We start from the raw sequence: 20,270 nt of genomic DNA on the forward strand, positions 1-20,270 counted from the left end.
GTATGGAAAAGAGGAAGGAGGAGAGAAAAGAAAAGGGATCTTCCGTTCGATTGGCTTTGCGGGTTTTGTTGGATTGTTTACATTGCAGCATCCTCCGGCGACACGATCCTTGCTGGTGCCCCATTCTTTCCCTTGCTTCGTGTTGCCTCCTAGACGGTCGGTGACTTGACAGCCGGCTTTTCATGTTTCGGATTAAATGTTGCTGAGTCTTCTTTGCTGTAATTTTTCCTCTCCCCCCCTCTTCGCTCCTGAACACACAAAAGTTGTGAAAGAAACAGTCCTCTCTCTCCCTCTCCCTCTCTCTCTTTTTTCTCTCTCCCCTCTCTTCGCTCTGTCTCCTGTATAACGCGTTTTGTTTTGTGTGTTGTTGTTGTTTTTGTGTTGTTTTTTTTTAATTATTATTAATTATTATTATTATTTTTAATTCTGATTTGTATTAACATTTGCTGAGTAGGCAGAGCAGGGACGCTGCCAGCAGCCACAGTGGGACGGCCAAACTCATGGAGCCGTTGTCTACTCTCCCTGTGCCGGGTCCTGCAGGGTGCGAGAAGGGAGAGAAAAGAGGACAAGATTACACGCGGCTGGGTGAGACGGGGGTAACACAGGAACACGGCGCTTCACTCCGGGGCAGCTCCTGCGGCAGGGGGCCGGGGCAGCGGGGCACAGCCGCCTTCCCGCTTAAGTGAGCCTCCGTCCAGCCCGACTGCAGGCTCCCGCCCGCCAGCTCCCCGGCATCCTCCCCTCCCGCACAGTGCTCCGGCGGCACACGGCTCTCCCTAAGCAACACCCGGGCTGGAGAAACAGGGCCTGGAGCAAGCGGGAAGGCTCAACCCCAGCTGCCGACCTCATCCCATCCCTCGCCGTGCCTCCGGCCAGGAGCCACTGGCCGCCTGGCGCGGGGTACGGCTCGCATCTTTGCACGGCACACCTGCCGGCCACCAGCCCCGCACCTCCCCGCTCCGCCACCTTCCTGGCGGTGGCCCTGGGATGCCAGGGCTCGTTGTAATTCTGCGCGGTGGCCAGTGCCTGTCTGCAGCCAGACACCGGCTCCGCGGGGGCTGATTCATCACAGCGGTCCGATCAATAAAACATGGGCCCAACCAGCGGACACCTCCCCTTCCAGGGGCTGTGCCACAATTATTTCTTCCTTAATCGGGGTGGAGGAAGGCTTCGCTGTTGTGTTTATGGCCCCGTGGCATGACACCTATGGGGTGAGGGTGCAGGGTGTGCCAGGGAGGTTGGCTTTTCATGAGGGTGGGAAACGAACTTGCACGCGTGCGTGCGTGCGCGCATGCACAGGGGTCTGTCAGAGGGGGCAGGGAGGAGCGCTCTGCCGCAGCAACAAATAACGCAGCCTCGCTCCAGGAATATTAAGTGCTAACACTCCTGACATCTTCTCATTCATCCTCTCATTTATGGGTTCCCTTTTCTGGATGACTTTAAAGGCAGCGACGCTGTTTTAAATTCACCCTGTAATACCAAGCCCTGGCAGCCTTTTCTTTACAATGGGGCAGGGAGGTGTACATGGCTATGGTTTTGTAAACGCATGCTCATCATGTATGTGTACACATAGGTGTACACATGTACACATACATGTACATTTATATGTGTATGTACACATGCATGTACATGTACACATATATAGGTACATGTACATGTATGTACACATATATGTATATGCATATGTATGTTTACACATATACATATATGTGTATGTATATGCAGTGTTTTACACAGAAGGGGTGCAGGAAGATGCTGAAGTGTGGAGATGGAGATGAGTCCATATGTTGGGACTGATCCCGCTGTGGAAGAAAGAAGACATGCTTACTACCAAGAAGAGCTATTTCTAATGCCAGGGGGGAGCCAAAAAAAAAGGGCCCTGTTCAGGAGAGCCCCATGGGATCGAAGTCCAATTGCTCCCTCTCACAACCTGCAGAGTTTACCAGGCGAAGAGCCCCTCTGCTGGGTGGAGCATGGGTGCCACAGGCTATTAAACGCTAGCTGGTGACTAAAATGCAGCACTCCAAGAAGGATGTCCCCAGAGCCCCTGAAATTCTGTAGCGCTTTCATTTGTGTGATTTCTTCCTAACGTAGCCCATCACTTACTAGATCAGCTGTTTGTGCCCCAGTTTTATTCTTTCATTATTAAGTATGTGCTGAATTGTGTGGAAAATTTATATTCCATCTATGGCTTCTTTTGTCACTTAGTCCCTGCTTGTCCTTTATGGCTTGTCACACAAATCTACAACACTGTTTTTTCACTCCTTGTTTGGGTGACAGGTACTTGTTTCCCCCTCTGAGCTCAGGAACAAGTTTAAGTTCAGCTACTACACTTATCTGACCTATGTTTCAGAGAAGGCATCTTTCATGGTCAAATAATTGGGGGAAGGCTGTTTGGGAGCATTTGCATCCCATATTAGCAGTGAAGAAGTCCCAAAACATGACTCCTCTTGCCCAGCAAATAACCAAGAACACACCAGGCAGGGCGTGTTGCCCACAAAAAGTTTTCAACCATCACATTTTTACTATTTTCGCCATCACATTTTTACTATTTGGCTAAAATAATACTATTTGTCTAACACATATATGGACATGTATGTAACACATACATACGTGGCAACCATCCCCCTCCTTGCCACTTTTCTAAGGTGCACACACAATCACAGCAAAGGCATATGTACCTACGGAGGCACGCAACGCACACCTAGCACAGCAGAGGCAGGGGTGTTTGGCCTTGGCTGGGTACTCCTGCATTAATATGTGTAAGTGCATGGCTCAGGGTTGTGTGCTTGGTGGGAGGTGGGGGATAAAGGTATGGTATGGTATGGTATGGTACGGTATGGTATGGTATGGTATGGTACGGTATGGCAAAGAGATGAGCTTCTGCAATACCTAGGTATAAGGGAGGACACACAAGGCATGGTGTGATGAATGACTTGGGAGAGGGTCACACGAGCTTCTGCTCTGCTTGAGCTTCTGTGCGTAAGCTTGAGGATATCTGACAAGCCAAGACTTCCATCTCCACAGCTGAAAAATGGTGCGAGTGTCCTCATGTTTCCCTGCTAAGCTCCCTGTGAAGTGGTGGGGCTGGCCGCAGAAGCCTCTCCACATGCAGTCCTGATCATCTTCTGCACACCAGCACATGCCAATACCAGCAGTTGTTTGCACCAACGGGCCGTGTGTAGCTGTCTGGGCGCTGGGCAGCGTGTTAAGCTGCTTGGGAGGCCTGGGACCCAGTCTGGTTCAAAGCTGCTGCAGCCCCTGCACATAACCCTGGGGGCTGCATGTAATCTCTGTGTCTTAGAGCAGAGCTAGCTAAAGTACATGCCACGTATGCTACATTCGTGTCACATGTATTGGAAAAATGTGGGAAGGTTATAGTTCAATCGCAAAATAAAATCTTGAAAAATTTGAGAATTTATGCTTTGGGGGGGGAACTACTTGCTCGAACTTTAAAAAAAAAAAGAAAATGTTAGAAGAAAATAAAATATTCATCTTTGAGTGAGATTTTGTGCAGGAAATAGTATCTGTTTTCAATTCACTCTATCACTTTAAGTCTTCTTTCCTAGCCACACCTCGGTATTGCCATGCTGCGGTCTGGCTGGCTGGGACAGCTCATGTTTGCATGATGACACGTGTGTGTGTGTGCGTGTGTGTTGTGTACGTGTGTACGTGTGTGTGTGTGTGTGTGCAGGCTGCTGTGGACTGCATGAGCCACTGATGCGGGAGCCGAGGCACCCACATGCCCACGGGTGAATGTCCACACCGGGAGGAGTGCGCCAGCCCCCTGCAGCGGCACTGCATTTGTCACACGTGCGTGCGCGCGCTGCCGAACGCGTACACACGCGCGTGCACAACCACACCCCACACCTGCACACTCTCCACTCCACCCACGCGCACCCGCAAGCACACCCACCCAGCCGCACAGGTGCATGCACGCACACGTCCATGCACACGCGGACACGCCCGTCCGCGCACACCCACCCCCATACACACACACACACACACACACACACACACAGGCGCACACACACGCCACACACACGCAACCCCCCACACCCACAGCCAGCCCCCCCCCGCGAGCACGCGCACCCGCAGGCAGGTACACCTCGCGCACGCACAGACGCCCCGCGCGCCCCGCCTCCCGCCGCGCCAGCAGCGCGCGACGCCGCGGTCTCCGCTGCCCCCTGGCGGCCGCCGCCGCCGCCCCCGCGGAGCCGCCCCCGCTGCCGCCCGCCGCCGCAGCGAGCCCGCGGCCCTGGGAGACCCGGGGAGAGCCAGCGAGAGCCCCAGAAAACCCCTGTGCGACCCGGCTGCGCTCCCCTGCCCGGCCTGGCCTGGGCACGGACTCGGGTTACCGCACCTGGCCCTCGGCCCGGAGCTCCGCCACCTCTGCACCGAGCAAGGTCCGCGCTCCCTGGTGCTCGGAGCCCAGAAGTGACCCCTTCAGCGGGCGCAGGGGGCTTTAGCAAGAGAGCGGCGCTTTCTCTGCCGTCTGCCGCCTCCGTAACCTTGAGCCTGTGCTCTGGGAATTTGCTCTGCAAGCCGATCATCTCCCGGGCTAATCATTCCCCTGCAGTTTGGCAGCGCTGCGAAGTTTGTGACCACGCAATAGCGTTGAAGGGGGGTTTCTTCCACCGCAGCCAGGGAAGGAAATTGGGTTTCTGATGATGATGAGTTAATATGAATATCTGGCAGCATTTCACAACTAAACCCTTAAGGGACCCCAGGCCCCAAACAGCTGACCAAGTCGGATCACATTAATCAAATCAAGAAGGAACAGACTGAAAATTGGCAAGGGCAAAACAACTGCACTTCTCTTCCTTGCTCCAAAGAGTGAGACATTTAGATACCCAGTGCAGATGCAGCTGGACCCCTGCCACGGTGCCCAACCATGCTGCAACAGCCTCACAGGACACCGCGCCCCATGTTTCCAAGGGTTTGTCCGTGCCACGCATTCAGCCTGGGTGATCTGCATTGGTGTCACAGCACAAGGTAGCCTTGGCCAAGATTTAGAGAGCTGTAGCTCTCTCAGGGCTGAAGAGGACCACGTGCAGCCCCCATCCCACCCCTCTCCCCAAGGCAGGGTAACCCTAAACCATGTCCTTAAACCTAACCACGGGAAAAACGGAGCCGTGCCACCGTGACCTCGCTGCTCCTGCGCACCTGCGTGTAATGGCCCCATGCACCAGCCTCGCACAGAGAGGCTCCAGGGGTATTTTCCTGACACTTCTGGGAGAACACCTCCATACTTTCGAGTGGGGATGTGGAAGGGGCGGTGAGGCCCTTCAGCGTGGGACTTCAGCAATTTCACCTGGTGCCTCACCCTCCTGCAGGCAAACCCTTCCACGCAGCATGGTGCTCTCACGTGCCGTGTGCTGCTCAGGCGGTGCTGCAAGAGCTTTGCCAGCCTCATATGCAGAGCCAGTGGCACCTGCTACTGCTAAGGCTGCCTGACCTTTCCCATTGTAAGGCCCTGTTTGCATAGCCCTTTACAAGCATCAACAGGGCAGGTGGAACAATCCCATGCTGGGTGTTTGCCTTGGGCTGATTTTATTTTTTTTAAGTGGAAGAGCAGCAGCCAAAATACTTCTGCTGTGTCTGAGAGCAAGGCTTGAGGAGGAAAAATATTTTAATCGTAAAAAAAAGAAAGCCAGTGACTGTCCCTCGGAACATTTTTCTGCTCTGATGCTTTGCAACAGTGCAGAGATTTGGTCTTTCAGAAAAAGGTAAACAGCTACACAAATCTATCTGCCTTCAACATCCTTGGGGAGGGGGTCCCCACAGACCTCACACATCTTGAATGACTTTCCTGGGACCACCTCAGTGGCTCAGTGCTTTGGGCCCACACAGGTTTTAGGCACCCCCGTACAACTGCCACAGCACAGCTGGGCTTGCTACACTTGCTCCTCCCCAGAGGGCTGCAAGCTAGCCTAGCCCAGGTTTCACACGTATGCTAGTTTGCATGGTACAGCTTTAACGCTGTAATGCGTGCGTGTGTGCGTGCGCGTGTGTGTGCGCGCACGCGTGTGTGTGTGTGTGTGTGATGGCTCATGAACTGCTCCTGTGAAGGCTGTAGGAAAAGACATGGCAAGAAGGGTGGTGGGGCTTGGGTGAGATAGTGGAGGGAGAGGGGAAAAGCAGGGTGCTGCTTACATTCACAGCAAACCACAACAAGATTGCAAAGCCAAGAGCTCCTCTCTTCCTCAAAAACAGCCTGCCTCCAAAAGGAGCATACCACAAGAAAAGATCAGCTCTACTAGGTCAGTCCAAGGGTCTTGTTTAACCTTCAGTCCTGTCTCCTGCAGGTGCTGGGTGGGGGCAGCCAGGAGCACATGGCCACCATGGCATCATACTGGCCTGCCTCAGGTGCTTCAGAGTCATCCTGAGCCAGCGGAAGCTGCACTCCTTGACAGATTCATTTTTTCTTCCATGAACTTGTCCAGTCACTTCCGGACTGCCTGAAGACGTCCATATCCACAACTTCCCTCAACTTTTAAGGAGCACAGTGTCAGTCAGCTGCCAGAAGTGATATTATGGCCACACATTAAATTTGGGTGTTACGTTCTCCTTTGAATTTAGGACCTTGGCATTAACAGGAAGCCTGGCACGCTACCCGTTACTAATGGCTACCTGAACTGGCTAGATTAAAACTGTCTCAGTCACTCCCTGCTCTGGAGTCTCCTCTGCTGACTACAGGAGAGCCAGGCTAAGGAAACTGCTCAGTGTGGGAAGAATTAGCTAGGGTGTGTTCAGATCTCCCTAGGAAAGAGAGAGATGAGCTTTTTGTCAAGGAAACTGTTAAGAAAGAAGTTACCCAGTGTCAAGAGACTGGTGGCGACTGAATGCTCAAGTCCTGAATCACAGAGCTGCAAGTCTCCCCACCAAACCTGGGGCACAGCTATTACCGAGCCCTCAGCGGATGCTACCCAGGCAGCTGAAGGGAGCACAGTTTAGTTGTGAGAGGACTTGGCATGATGCCCCCCAAGGCCTAAGCAACCGAGACTCCAGTGGTGCATCCTCCATGGCACAGGCTCAACCTCCAGAGATGAGGCTAGCTGCAGAAATCACCGAGAGGGGAGCAGACTTCTGAGGTCTGACCTTTGTGGGATGAATAAAAGGGCCCTTTTTCTCCCTGCCTTCAAGCCTTGAATTTATAGTGCTACAAGGCACTGCAACACACAGCCTCGGCAGCAGCGGCCAAGGTCAGAAGGCTGCTCGGTAGCCCTGTACATGCCCTGCCTCATGGCTGGCGTTGGCCTCTCAAAGTCTATAGTGCCCATTCGGGGTCAGGGGCTGCATAAGGAGGTGATAAATATGGGAGGAAGATTGTCAGAGGCATAGGAAAAGGCTGCTGTGATGAGGGATATAAGAAGGGGGTAATATGGACTGAGGCGATATGATGAGCCTTACATTTATACCAACGCAGGGCTACAGCACAGGAAACGATAGCAGGGAAGGTCTTCAATCAAAATGGAAAGATGGGCACGCTCAGCTCAGGACACTGAAGAGGGCAAGAGGAGGAGATGTCAGCCAGGGTGAGGATGGGGAAATGTAGGAGCTGATGGGAGCATGCAGGTTGGACAGGTAATGAGAACAGATCCTGGGAGAAGGGGAGATGAAGCGAGGAAATTAAACCCAGATCAGGCATAGGGAAGCAGGAATGGTGGGAGAGAGGTATGGGAAGAGGCAGTTAGTACCAGGAATGCAAAGGCAAGGAGTCAGTACCAGCCCGGGTCAGAACTACAGGAGAAAAAGTGGGGATCCCTACAGAGCTCTTTAGGCATGGATGTGGTGCCAGGCGAAGCTCAAATCCCAACAAACATGTCAGAGAGAGGGCCCGAGCCGTACGTGAAGGGGAGCTGCGAGCTCTGCGGCATGCAGGCGTACAACACTCCCCCTCCGGCTGGCACACGCACCCCGGTAGCCTCTGCTTTGCGTCCCTGCTGCCGGGGCGTTTGCTGGGGTTCCCGCCTGCCTTGCTTGGCCACAAACCCGCGGCAGGAGCTGCGGGGCGGCGGGGCCGGGCCGGGGGTGGGGGGGGAGCCGCCGCTGCCGCCAAATCGCCTCTTCCCCGCGAGGTGGCAGCCGAAGGCCAAGAAAAAACGAAGCTCTGGGCGCTCGCCCGGCCCGCCTGCCCGCCCCAGGCAGGCCTGCGGGCTGGGAACCGGCACCGGTTGGCAGATTAACACCCAGGGTTAATGGCTACGCACACCTGCGGGAAGACCCGGGGGTCCTGCACAGCGAAGCCCCCGCTGGACCATGCTAAAGGAAGGGTGCCAGCTCTGCATGCTCTGAGCCACTTTTGCCTGAGGCAGCCCAATATGGCCACGTTTTCGTGGCACAGAGTCTGATCCCCATCGGTCTGCATCTCTCCACAACCACTACGCAACAGTATCCTTGGTAAAACTGCTTTGGAGGGCAGATCTGACCTGCTGGTTGGTCATCCCCATCAAAAGCAAGCCATCTACCCACTATGGTAGCAAGAAGCAGAGGTTGCAGGCGGTGGTGGTAAAGTTTCTAGCCCATTCCACTTCCTCCACACAGATACTCCCCCTTCGTCCCCTCACTCCCTCCAACTCCCTTTTGTAACACCAATAGCACCCCTGAAGGGGCCCGTAAGAGAGGGGGATAGAGGCTGTGCCATGCCATGCCATGTAACTCTCGCTGAAACGAGGCCAGACTTGTAAGCAAAGCCACAAGTCTGCTTAGTTGCACAGAGGCACACCTCCAAATGTTGTAAGCAACATGACCACCGCCAGCAGAAATTGAACCTATGACTTTCAAGATTCCCAACACAGACATTTAGAAAGGGTCATTTGAGATGCAAGCAGACAGCAGTTACATTGCTGGTCCATACCCAGAGGGAAAAAATCACCCACCCATCTACACGTTTCACACCCACATTCACCAATCTAGAATGTTCTACTGGGTTCTGGGTCCCATCATCTGAGTAAACCGAAATGGAGACAGGAAAAGAGACAGCGGGTGCCAGTTTTTCTCTTATTTACATTAACAAGACTCCAGGGCTTGACATATCTGCAGTGCTGATGGAGGAGAGCCCACAGCGAAGTTTCAATGGGCATCAGAGAGCTACAGGCTTCTTATTTGCTTTGGGGAATCTGCCCTTGCGATCCTGTCAAAGAATGCAAGGTAAAACCTGGTGTAAGGGGACAATCAGCCCCCATGAGTTTCTAAATGGAAGTGAGGCCAGGAGGAGGCATGGGCCAGGCTAGGAGGACTTGTCTGTGATGCGAAGGAAGGAGTCATGGCAACCCAAGTAGAGCTGGCCTGCTGTTTTTCGAAGTGCTCTCCACCCGGAGCAGCTCTGGGCTCCATGCTGTTGACAGGCTGACTACTTACAGTGAAGGCTGGAGTCCTGCTTCTTGAGCAAAGAAGAGGACCAAAAATGAGGGAGGAATGAAAAAAAACCTCTAAAGAAGAAGGTGCAAGGGAATGGAGACATGCACCACACAGGTCTCTCTCTGTCATCTCACTCCCTGGAGCCTGGAAGGGGTCTTAGGTTTTACACTTGCCAGCTCCTCTGCAGGAAGTAATTTTTCTAGTCTGTTGACTCTCTTGCCAGGGCTTCAGAAGATGAAATCTTTATTATCATGAAGGCTTAAAAGGGAGGAATACTGTTAATTCCATTTTCAAGGTCATACTTTGAAAGTTATTAATTTCTTTCTTCCAGGGCTTTGCACTCTACTCTGAGGCTTTAGGGATTACCAGCTTCTACTTACTAGGGTTCATTTGGGGCTTTCTTTCTTACTACTTTCCTGTCCCCCCCACCTCCCCTTTGAGAAGAAGACACGATTTTTCGCTCCCTGTTCTTAATGTTGAAACTATTTTGTTCATTACCTGCTCATACTCCATTCTCACTACCAGTTCTGCTCCTGTAATTAAAACTTGACTGTGACTGCAGTGGCAATAGGCTGGCTTTTCTAGAGGTGGTAGTACAACTGTGTAAACTAGGGAGGATGCCCTCCAGCAACTCTCCAACAAGATTAAGGACATGTCTCTGGTGTCTATCAATCTTAGCACACGGTTTAATGTATTTCAGAATTTGCTCATGCTGTTTTAGCACTGAACAGTTCTTCCCCATGTTTTGGAGCTCGTTCATGGTGTACTAAGTACTCATCTATCATACCTCATGTCTTACTGAAGATTCATTCTGTAATGCAGCGCACCCATACTTCCCTGAGGTCTAACGAATATCCCTGAAATTGTATTTCTCAGTGTCTTTCTGAGAAGGTCGTGGTGCTCAAGAGCTGGCTGCTTACACCATTTATCCTGGAGCTGGTTTACAGTACTCCTAGTCTAGAATTGAACTGTTGTCCTGACCAGTGAGGCTGGTGGTGGCTAGAAGACCACCTACGTTGCAAGGTTACACAGATCTTTCATCACCAGATCTGTCCGGTAGATATCAAAAAGTTCCAAGGTTTTCTCACAGCTGAAGCTCCCATCCTTTCCATTCCCCTAGCAGCTGGAGGGGATTTTTAAAAAAAAAACCACTTGGCAAACTACTGATACAAAATCAGACTGCTGATACTTCAGACTGCTTTGTCTTCAAACCATTCATTGAAGACTCTCATCCTACAAGCAAAACGTCCAAAAAATACATAGGACAGACTTTTTCAGGGTCCATCACAGGGAAGATCTGAGGTTTTTCTGCTTTTCACTTTCCTAGGATACAGCAATCCCTCCCCTGCTCACCTCCCAAGCGCATGTGTATGGCACAGCAGACCTGTGACACCAGCACACAGTCTGGTGTCTCAATAGGGAACAAACAGCATAGCCCCCCTCAGCCAGAGCACATACAGCCCTAGGAAGCAGATTTGCTAATCGGAGGCTCTGGAATCTCTTGAAAAATTAATATTTTCATCAGCTTTATGTCTGTCTGTTTACCCACTTCATCCCTGCTATGGTTTTCCACAAGCTTTGCTGGATATTTGGCACAAGAAAGATTTGAGTGGCTGTGAGGAGAAATGAAGAGGGAGGGACACACTGAGGGGTGACTGGAAAGGAGAGTGGAGCAGAAGGAGAACTAAATCGGGGTGGAGCGTGACCAGCATGCTTGAGGTTGCTCTGGTACTGAAATCCAGTCGTATCACTGCCTCTGCCCTTGCTATCCTTCTCCTCTACTACCTGCAGCACAGTGCCCCCCCCACCTGTCCTTGAGGTCTTCTTAGGGCCACCACTTCTCTCTGGGGACTCCCCTGCAGTGACCTTAGCAGAAACCAACCCTTGTCCCCATCCCTCCTTGCCCAGGAGTGGAACAAGCTAGGAGGAGGTTTCAGCTAGCCTTCGTCAAGGGCTGCTTGTGAACAATAAGTATGGGACCTGTATCATGGGAACACTATAAACAAGCCTGTGCACTTCTCTCAGCATTTCAGTGAATTAAGAGATTTCACGGGAGTCAAGCTGGGCCCACAGACTGGTGTATGTCTCTAAAGCATGTGGTCTAAGTAAATATTACTTTGTGTCACCTGTAGTTCTCATCAAGGTACGGATGCGTGTATGTGTGTGCAATTCCAGAGTGAGACTCCTGGTGACCTTAATGCCCTAACAGTGCAAGCACAGCTTTAATGGCTGGTCCAGGCATGGGAAAAGCTAGAGCGCAAAACCATAGTGGCTTCCCACAGCCCATTCCCAGACCAGTAATTAAAAAGGGAAAGTTAATACAGCTTACACAGGCAGCTGAGCCGGCCTTCAACTGGATGAGCTGCAGCAATGGAAAAGATGCCTGCAGCTACTCTGGTTCCTCCTTTAGATGTTCTAGAGTGCCTGGAAATTGCTCAGTGGCGGTGGGATGTGCCTCTGAGCACAGAGTGTGTGCACATGGTGTGTAAGGTGATCTGGCTCAGGAGTGTATCGTCCATCAGTAAGCATGTGTATCTGTAACACCTACCATAGAGGCTGCCTGGCCAGACCTCACTGAAGCTATGCTGGTTATAGCACATCCTTCTCCGTGGCCTGACCCCTTGCTCCTGTCCATGCACTCATCCCCCAGGTTGCAGAGGGACGTGCAGGAGACGGTGGGGAAGGGCCGAGCGCATTTCTCCTTTGCTCGCCTTGCCACTAGGCCTCTCCCTTTTGCAGGGGAGCTCTGCTGACAGACCTGCTCACCCACGGGAGGGAAGGCCGGCCAGGAGCACTCCGCTTTTTCTGCAAGCCTGATTTCTTTGGAATGGTTGGCTTTTTCCCTGTGCACCCCCTCCCTCCCAAATCCCACACCTCCCTTCTCCCAGTTGTTTTTGTTTTTAGAGAGAGCGCTTAGACAGCTGTATTAATCATGCAAGCCCAGCCATGTGTAATGTGCTTTATCAACAGCAGAGCAGACACTGAATGGCAACTGGTTCACAAGCGGGCCCGGTGCAGTGCCTGAGCTGGGAAGATAAACCTGCCGCTTCCCAAACCGACTTACCGTCATGGGTTAGTGAATGGAGAGACTGTTCACTTGGGACAATAACCAGAGGGGAGGCCAATTTGTTAGGCAAATTCTTGAGTGGTTTACACTGGAAATGGAAGGGGGAGGAGGAGGATGAAGGTGGGAATTACTCTTTGGTCATTTTCTCTCAGGGGTGGGAGGAATTTTTGTTTGTGCGTCAGGATTAAATCAAGACAACAGTGGCTGTTCTTCATCCTCCTCCTTGCTGCCCTCCACACTTCGGTCCCAGTCAGCCCGCTGGCAGCTCAACACGGGAAGTAAGGAGAGCGAGAGGGAGAGAGCAAGGATTTAGGTACACCTGCTGTGCAGTGGGTATAAAGTTGCCTTCATCGTCTCTAAGGAGGAAGGTTCAGTTGATGGCTTCGGAAACTCATCTAACATACAGATGGTATCAGGCTATGAGTATCCTCTGGGCTGAGGATATCTGTCTAAGGAGGGTTATAACCTGCCCAAGCTCTGCTCTGCAGGGTAATCTGTCCATGCTACTCTGCTGACACTATCAGTGTCCCTACCAGACAACTGATTTTCCACGGCAGTTGCTCTTCCATGGGTTTGTTTCTAATCTCTGCAGTGCAGTTATGTGTTTCCTCCCCCACTGGTCTCACCCAACCTCCACTCTCCCACCTGACTGCTGTGCCCTGACCTCTGTTTTGCAGGGCTGTTCTGGATGCATGCAAAGCCATGCCTGTGACTAAACAGACCTTGAAATGCCTTCCCTAACCCAGTGCAAGGGCCCAGCTTGGAGGAATATCTTCTGGGACTTCCAGTCTCAGTTCCTACCCTCTGCTGCTGCTCTTCCTCACTCGCTGGATTCTCCACAGCATTGCTGCTGGAGAGGGTTATGCAAATATATGCAACCCAGGGCTCATTTTGGAATAAATCAATCTAAATTAAAATTAATGAACAAAAAGTACAGAAACAGATCAAGCAATAAAGCCATTTCTTTCTCTTTCCCCCTGTGTCTCTCTTTTTTCTTTAAGAAAGCTGGTTTCTTTTCTTTACATTTTTTGGGGGGGAAGAAGCAGACCGGTTTTTAAATTTTTTTTAAGCAATCATCTCAGCAATCAGAAACTGTCTGTTGCTATTCAGAAAAACCCACCAAGCAATGTTAGTAGCTGTAGTAACAAATAATTCTTGACATTTCTCTTTTCCCTAAGATGCTGTTTCCGGCTGCAAGCCTACTACCCCTTTTGGAAGACACTATCATCACCTCTGACTTTGATTTTATTCACTTTAAACCACATGGTCAAAATAAGATACAATGCCAGCCCTTGCCTGGTACCTATGAAATAGCAAGAAACAATTAATATGATGTTGGCCTTCTGCCTTCATCCTGTCTTGTCCTTCCTGTTCCCTTGGCCTGAAACCCCTGCAGGCTTGGCACCCAATACAGTCCCAGCCTTCAGTGCCTGCAGACCTGGCAGGGGCAGACATTGACCCCGAGCAGCAAGAGAAGCTTGGCCTGCCTGAGCATCCACCCTGCAGAGCCACCCCTTTCTGTCTGCGCTCACCAAATGGAGAATGAGCTCTCTGGAAAATCTGGCTGGATACCACCAGCAGGAAGCAAGGAGAGCCGTGAGTTGTGCTTCCCACCCAGGGTCATGGGCATTATCAGGTGCCGATGCCCGGGGCTCAGCCAGCTTTCAGGGAAGAGAGGCATGTTCCAAGTAGTCAGGCACACGTCACAGCAGCGTGACAAGTACAGATGAACTATGGCCCCTGAATGCCTGAGAATTTATGGAAATACCAGACTTGCACATGGCTCCAAACATGCCCTCCTGCGCTTGGTCCCTATGGCCATTATTTTTCTCTGCTGGTAGCTTCTATGTCAGGATCACGACACGACAAGATCGGCTGTTTTGGCCTGTTTATGCTACAGTTTCCCCAGCTCTGCCAACTAGTTTGTTTAAAAGGCTGCGAAGGCTTGGGTTTTCACCGACCCTTTCTTGGAGCCCAGCTAAGAAAGCACCCTCTGGCCTCAGTGAAGAGGACTCCAGAGATGGATGGGTTCTTTAGCTGGCCACACGGTACTGGGAGGGCTGGTTTCTGTGGACTGTTCCCACACCACTGCCTAGTCAGCAAACCCCCATAACATGTTAACCCTTTACAGTCTGTACTCTCTGAGGTATTCCCCCATGCTTCTCTCCTCAGCTTTGAAATACTCACATGTTCATCCTTTTACCAAAGCAGACCCCACTGACATGAGAGCTGCCTGCTCAGCAGAACTGATGGGGCCATGCACCAGAGAAAGTGAAAGGGGAGCAGGGATGGGTGGAGGTGACCACTGCAACAGATGAGCTCTCTTCTCCACAGCTAGGACCTCCATAGGGAGGGAAGAGAACTGAGAGGGTGTTAGAAAGAAAGATGCTCTCTGTTTCCCACTCTGGTCATCGGACCCAAATGAACATCTCTTTTCTCCCTTCCCCCAGCTCCCACCCACCTGATGAAGGCATTAGTGACAGTACAGGCTACACAGGCTACGGCTAAATGGAGACTAGCTACGATCTACAGTCATACAGGGTCATTCTCCGATCAGTGCGCATTTTGGCAGAAAGACAGGACTGCTCATTCTCCTTTTCCCTTCCCCTCCGCTAATTACTAACACACTATAGCTATAAATCTTTTGTCACCCTGTTGATGGCCATGACTTTGTCAGATCAGACCCCAAAGACTAGCACGCTTGATGCCCCGTGGGCAGTTCTGGATGTGCTGCTTTCTGGGAAACACAGCATCCCCCTTGCAGAGCTCCCAGGGCATTCAAGCTAACCACGCTGAGAAAGCCCCTGGTTAGTCTGTGGTAAGCGCTCATCACAAAACTCCTGTGAGGAAGACTTGCAGGTTTTGAAGCCCATCGGTCTGGCTAAGCCATTCTGACGTGGACACTAGGTGCTAATCACGGCGGAGGGAGTCTATGTTCAAAGGGCTGCGGACAAGGGACAATGGAGGACAGAGACGGAGCTAGTGCCGTAATTGTGACAGACCTCTTTGAGGTTCAACAGTGATCCCACTTGCCCTGTCATTGGCAGGTGTGGTGTGGAATGAGCAAATTCTCCTTTTCCAGAAGAAAAACCCTTTTGAAAAGCCACCTGATGATGCAGTAAGGCCCCCTTTGTGACAGCCGGGTCTTGTGTCATCCCATTAATAACATGATGTTACAATGCAGACAGGAAGATGCGATGATGTGGCATCATCCCAGAAGACATTTCAGGGCATTTTGAGTGCCTGGCTGCAAAATCAGGAGGGCTGGAAAATTTACCAAGGACAATTCAGTTGAGAGCTGAATCAGCTGGGCTCCACCAGCCTTTTAGGAAACTGCCTCATCAAATTCAAGTCCCATGTGTTTAGTTGAATGGGCTGCTTCTGAGTCTCCAGCCTGCCTGAAAGCAAGATGTTTCCACAGCAGCTAGCTAATGACAGCAATGCTTAGCATGACTACAGCGCTCTTCATCTCAAAACACCTTCCTTTTAAATTAATGCTCAAAACTCCACAGGGCAGGGAAGTGTTACCGAGGCTTAAGAGAAATGGAAACTGAGAGAGAAAGAGGGAGGAGGCTGTGATTCTGGTCATTGAGGAGACACTTATTTGAGAGCTGAGGACTGCATCTCAGAACATCAACTCATAGGCAGAAAAAGGTCTAACAAGAAAATTTTAAAGCCTAAGGTTTCTTTGAAGGTGAATAGCAAAGTAAAAGCAAATGTTGAGATAAGTGCCAATATCTGTGCTGAACGCCCACATTGGAGAAGCTAGTAGGGGCTTTCAGAAAACAAATGAGGCCCAGGGTATTCAAACTCTACTTTCCCCCTCTGCAAAATCCTCTTTGCGTGTTCTGGGTCACTGGAGATATCCCAGCATTTGGCACCGCAAATTCCTGGAGACTCCTCACAGAAGTAATGTCACACCAGGATGTCCTTCAAGATGATCTCAGGAGAATGGGGAGCAGTAAAAGGAAAAAAAAATAACAGCTTCAAAGACAGAGGGGCAAGTGTTTCAAAGGATTGACTGAAGCTGTGCAGGATGGCCTTGGCGGCTTGATTAGGAGGGGTATTTGGTATGGAAATCCTGGCCTTGCTCACTCGCAGTTTTTGCTTTATCATTTAGCTTAATGGGCTACTAATTCAAAACCAGCTGTAAACAGGGCTGGCTATGAAAAAAATTAACACTGCCTGCCTGTGGAATTTAGGGATATATAATAAAAACAATCATAAAAAGAAAGAGCCCTGGGTTTTCCATCAGACAAAAGTATTTGTCATTGAAAATTCTGCTTAAAAAAAGAACACCCAAAACCTTACATCCCGAACAGCCTCAGCAACTCTAATTTCATATCCAAGCACAAGTTTCATTTGCAATACATACAATAATGGTGTTTAATTGGATTTATTTTTCCACACTAGGTTCCCAATGGCCTACTTTACTCCTTTTCTCAGCTCCTTGAATGTTATTTACAAATCACTCTCTGGGATTTAATTTTAATGGTAGCTTGATTTCTCCCTCCCCCACTCTCCTTTTTTTGTAGGTACTTTTCTTTAATTGTATTTGTGGATTTGCCTTTTAAATAGGCAATTGTGACTACATCCTGAGCCTGAATAAGTTGCCAAGAGCAGAGCTTGATTTGAAAACGGCAGAATAGTTAAATGGAGCTGGTGTAACACCCAGCATTTATTGTTCTTTTCATGGGAGTACCTGCAGGTGCTTTACTTGGGCAGGTGCTCTTTTGCAAAACAACATGGGTTTGTAATAACACTCTACCCCAAAGCTCTGTGCAGACATTAACTATTTAGGCCTCTGAACATCCCATGAGTTGAGTGCATCTTCATCATACCGCGGTAGAACAAAGATACTAAGGAGCTCTAGGCCAAGATTTTTTAAGTGAATACAGGGACTGGCTGCCTTATTGTTGATTTAGTTTCAAACACTGCTTTCAAACGCTGTAGCCTGCTTTCTGGAAGTGCCCAGTCTCTGCGCTTTTTCAGAATCTCAAGGTCGCATTTAAGCCCGAAGGCTCATGTGGATGTTGGGGCCATGCTGCCTGGACCTGAGGCATGCTTGGGCAGCACGGAGAGAGGAAAAATACTCAGCCCCTGTTTTGCTTTCATACCTTCTTGCCTTGGAATAAAGCAGACAGTAACACCTCACCGTGCACCTCTTTTCATGCTCTCTGCCTCAAGTGCAGCACTATGTGACTGGCAGACTTGGGGGTGTTTGACAGAGGAATGAGAAAAAAGAAGTGTTTCACTGTGAATAGTTCGCACAACTAGAGTGAAAAAACCTCCTGGCAGCAATTTAATTTTTAGCTTCTCACTTGTCCCTTCCACCGTCTCTGCAAAATTTTAGGTCTGCTTATGCTTTTGATCCAAATCCAAACATGTGGGCAAAGACAGCTTAGGATGGGAATATATATTAGGAGTAGGTCTGCAGACAAATTGAACCTCAGTGAAGACTGCCCAGACCTGGGTGAGGACACAATGTCATAGCTCAAAGCTTGGCTAAAGGTTGTTGCTGTTTAGTTGATTTTTTTTTTTAAAAGGGAGGGGGGAAGGGGAAGGATGAGGAAGGTGAGCAGAAGAGACCAAACGACATGTAGACGAGAAGGGAAAGCCCTATTTTCCTGCATTTCTGAGCTGTTTTGCCCATCCCTAGCTGTGAGCATTTGTCAGGATGATGGAGAATGACCCGGCTAAAGAGCTACTTCAACATAAAACACATACTGACCTGGAAAAGGATTGGGGAGTGTGGGTAAAACTCGTTCTAAGGGGGGAAAAAAAACAATAAGCAACATGCAGGAGAAAAGGACAAGCCACTTTTCACACCAAGCAAGCAGCAGATACAAACCTGATGGAGTTGTCCATCCCCAAATTAAATGAACTAGAGTAGGTTTCATATACAGATCATTTTGCTAGCAACACACCTAATACACATCAACATCCTCTGGGACCGGAGTCAGAGAGAAGTCATTTGAAAAACTAAACAAATAATATCCACACAGCAAGAGGGATTAAGCACCTGCAGTGAAGGTAATTGGAGTTGATGGGCCATATCTCCCCTCTGACTTTCAAGACCACTCATATCATCCCACTACAGCTCCTCTTAACTACACCTCTGGCTGGAAGCTAGTCTTGGCAGAGAGGTGAGTTGTGGAAGTCCTCCATGGGTAGTTGCTGTCTCCCCAGAACCTTCTCCACAATGGATTTCTTGCCAGTGACAGGTGCCCTGAGGATCTAAGCATGGGAGCAGTCACCCTGGTGAATCCTCAAGGGCACTCTGCTTCTTTTGAGCTTCTGAGGGGAACAGAGTTTTTGCAGACTCATCACCCTCTGGTTGTACGCAGAGCCAGCTGTTTTGTTTATAGGGTTTTTACAATGCATCCTCGTTATACGTCACAGCAGGACTTTGTTATACATCACTGCTGGTTTCACGCTTTGCTTCTTCCACACAAGGATCTCAAAAGAATTGCACAGACACTGAGGGAAACCAGTGTCAGAGACCTCAGTCTGAAGCTAACAGTAGCGTTAATTCCATTTTACAGATCATGCAGCTGATGCACAGAGCAAGGAAGCAATTTGCCCAAGGTCAAATGCTGAACTGTTGGCAGAATCAGGTGCAGAACCAAGAATACAAGCCCCCCCAGGCCTGACTCTGATCACTGGGTCTCCTTTCATTACCTTCAGAGCTTGCTGGATGCCTCGTACTGACTGAGACAAGTTCCTACTCATGGACTGATAGTAGGTAGACATTAAGCTGTAGAGATATGCCACTATGCAACAGCTGATAGGCTTGGGGCAACAAGTTGTCTCCTGGCTTACCTGTAAGGACAGTGCTAAGATCACTGCTGATGGACATAGAGCTTGGCAGGATACATCAGTAGTCCACTATTATTCTCTGATCAACCCAGGCCCAGCTATTTGGAAGCCAATGCTCTTTATACAGCATCCTTGGTGCAAAGAGCTAGTTTCTGACTCACTAGAGTCCACAGTGATGTAGCAGGTCAGGCCCATCCCTGTGACACTGGCAGATCTCCTGCCCTCATGGTGGTAATGGAGCTGTTTGAGTCCACAGCAGGCACAGGGGAGATTGTCTCTTGCCTAGAAAATAAGAGGCTAGCCTGGATCTCTGTGTTTATGTAGCAACAGGGGACTATTGTTCTGCAAAAGCAGGCTGTTGTGCTGACATGACTTCCTTGTTATTTAGTTTGGTTAAATAACTCAACTCCCCTTTACCTTCTTCCTGCACAGCAGGCTGCAGACTGCACAGCATAAGCAGTTAAAGCAAAGCACTACGGCCTCATTATCATGCTGCTTTCTACTCAAGGACTCTACCTCTGTTCCCCTCACCCGCTGCGTGCTGCCTTTATTGCTCCACCCTGGCTCATTAGCAGTGTCTCAGCCTTGCCCCATCTGGCTGTCACCCTAACGACTTTCCTCCTCTCACAAGTCTCCCCATTATTGACAGTCCCTGGGAAAACACGGGGTTTGCACTAAGAGCCACTAAGAGAGATTTCAGCCACAGTTATGCTCCAAACCCTAGCAGCAACACCTGTAAGCAAATGCTCAGGTGCAACACAGCGCGGGCAGAGAGTTAGGAGAAGGGGTGTAAGCGTGTGTGCACAGCCAGCACTTGTGCAGGGGTGCTAACAAATAATGACAAGTTAGAGGCAAGTGCCAGCTCTTCTTAGGAATGTGCCTCTTGCTGCAATCAAAACTGCTGGACTGTAATGATAACTCTACCTGAAGCCTCTCGAGGAGGCAGGAGTGGGATCCTGTCTGCTGCTGCTTCTAAATGGCTTTGCCAGCTGCTGCTTCACCTCCGCGTTTTCTTACTCCC

General features: G+C 50.2%; 1 protein-coding gene across 3 annotated transcripts in view; it reads right to left on the reverse strand.

Moving 5' to 3' along the window:
- Nucleotides 1-321: 321 nt before the first annotated feature.
- LSAMP (limbic system associated membrane protein) overlaps nt 322-20,270 on the reverse strand; it is a 1,011,998-nt gene continuing 992,049 nt past the window's right edge. For 2 of the 3 annotated variants that reach the window (XM_050905213.1, XM_050905195.1), the window contains one exon: nt 322-534. In XM_050905213.1, the coding sequence (XP_050761170.1) occupies nt 437-534 (98 nt within the window). In that variant the 3' untranslated portion in view covers nt 322-436. Of the gene's footprint in view, nt 535-18,161; nt 18,198-20,270 lie in introns of all 3 variants that reach the window. The other variant, XM_050905204.1, reaches the window with a different exon arrangement.

Source organism: Gymnogyps californianus, chromosome 1 (genome assembly GCF_018139145.2).
Source record: "Gymnogyps californianus isolate 813 chromosome 1, ASM1813914v2, whole genome shotgun sequence".
NCBI classification, from domain to species: domain Eukaryota; kingdom Metazoa; phylum Chordata; class Aves; order Accipitriformes; family Cathartidae; genus Gymnogyps; species Gymnogyps californianus.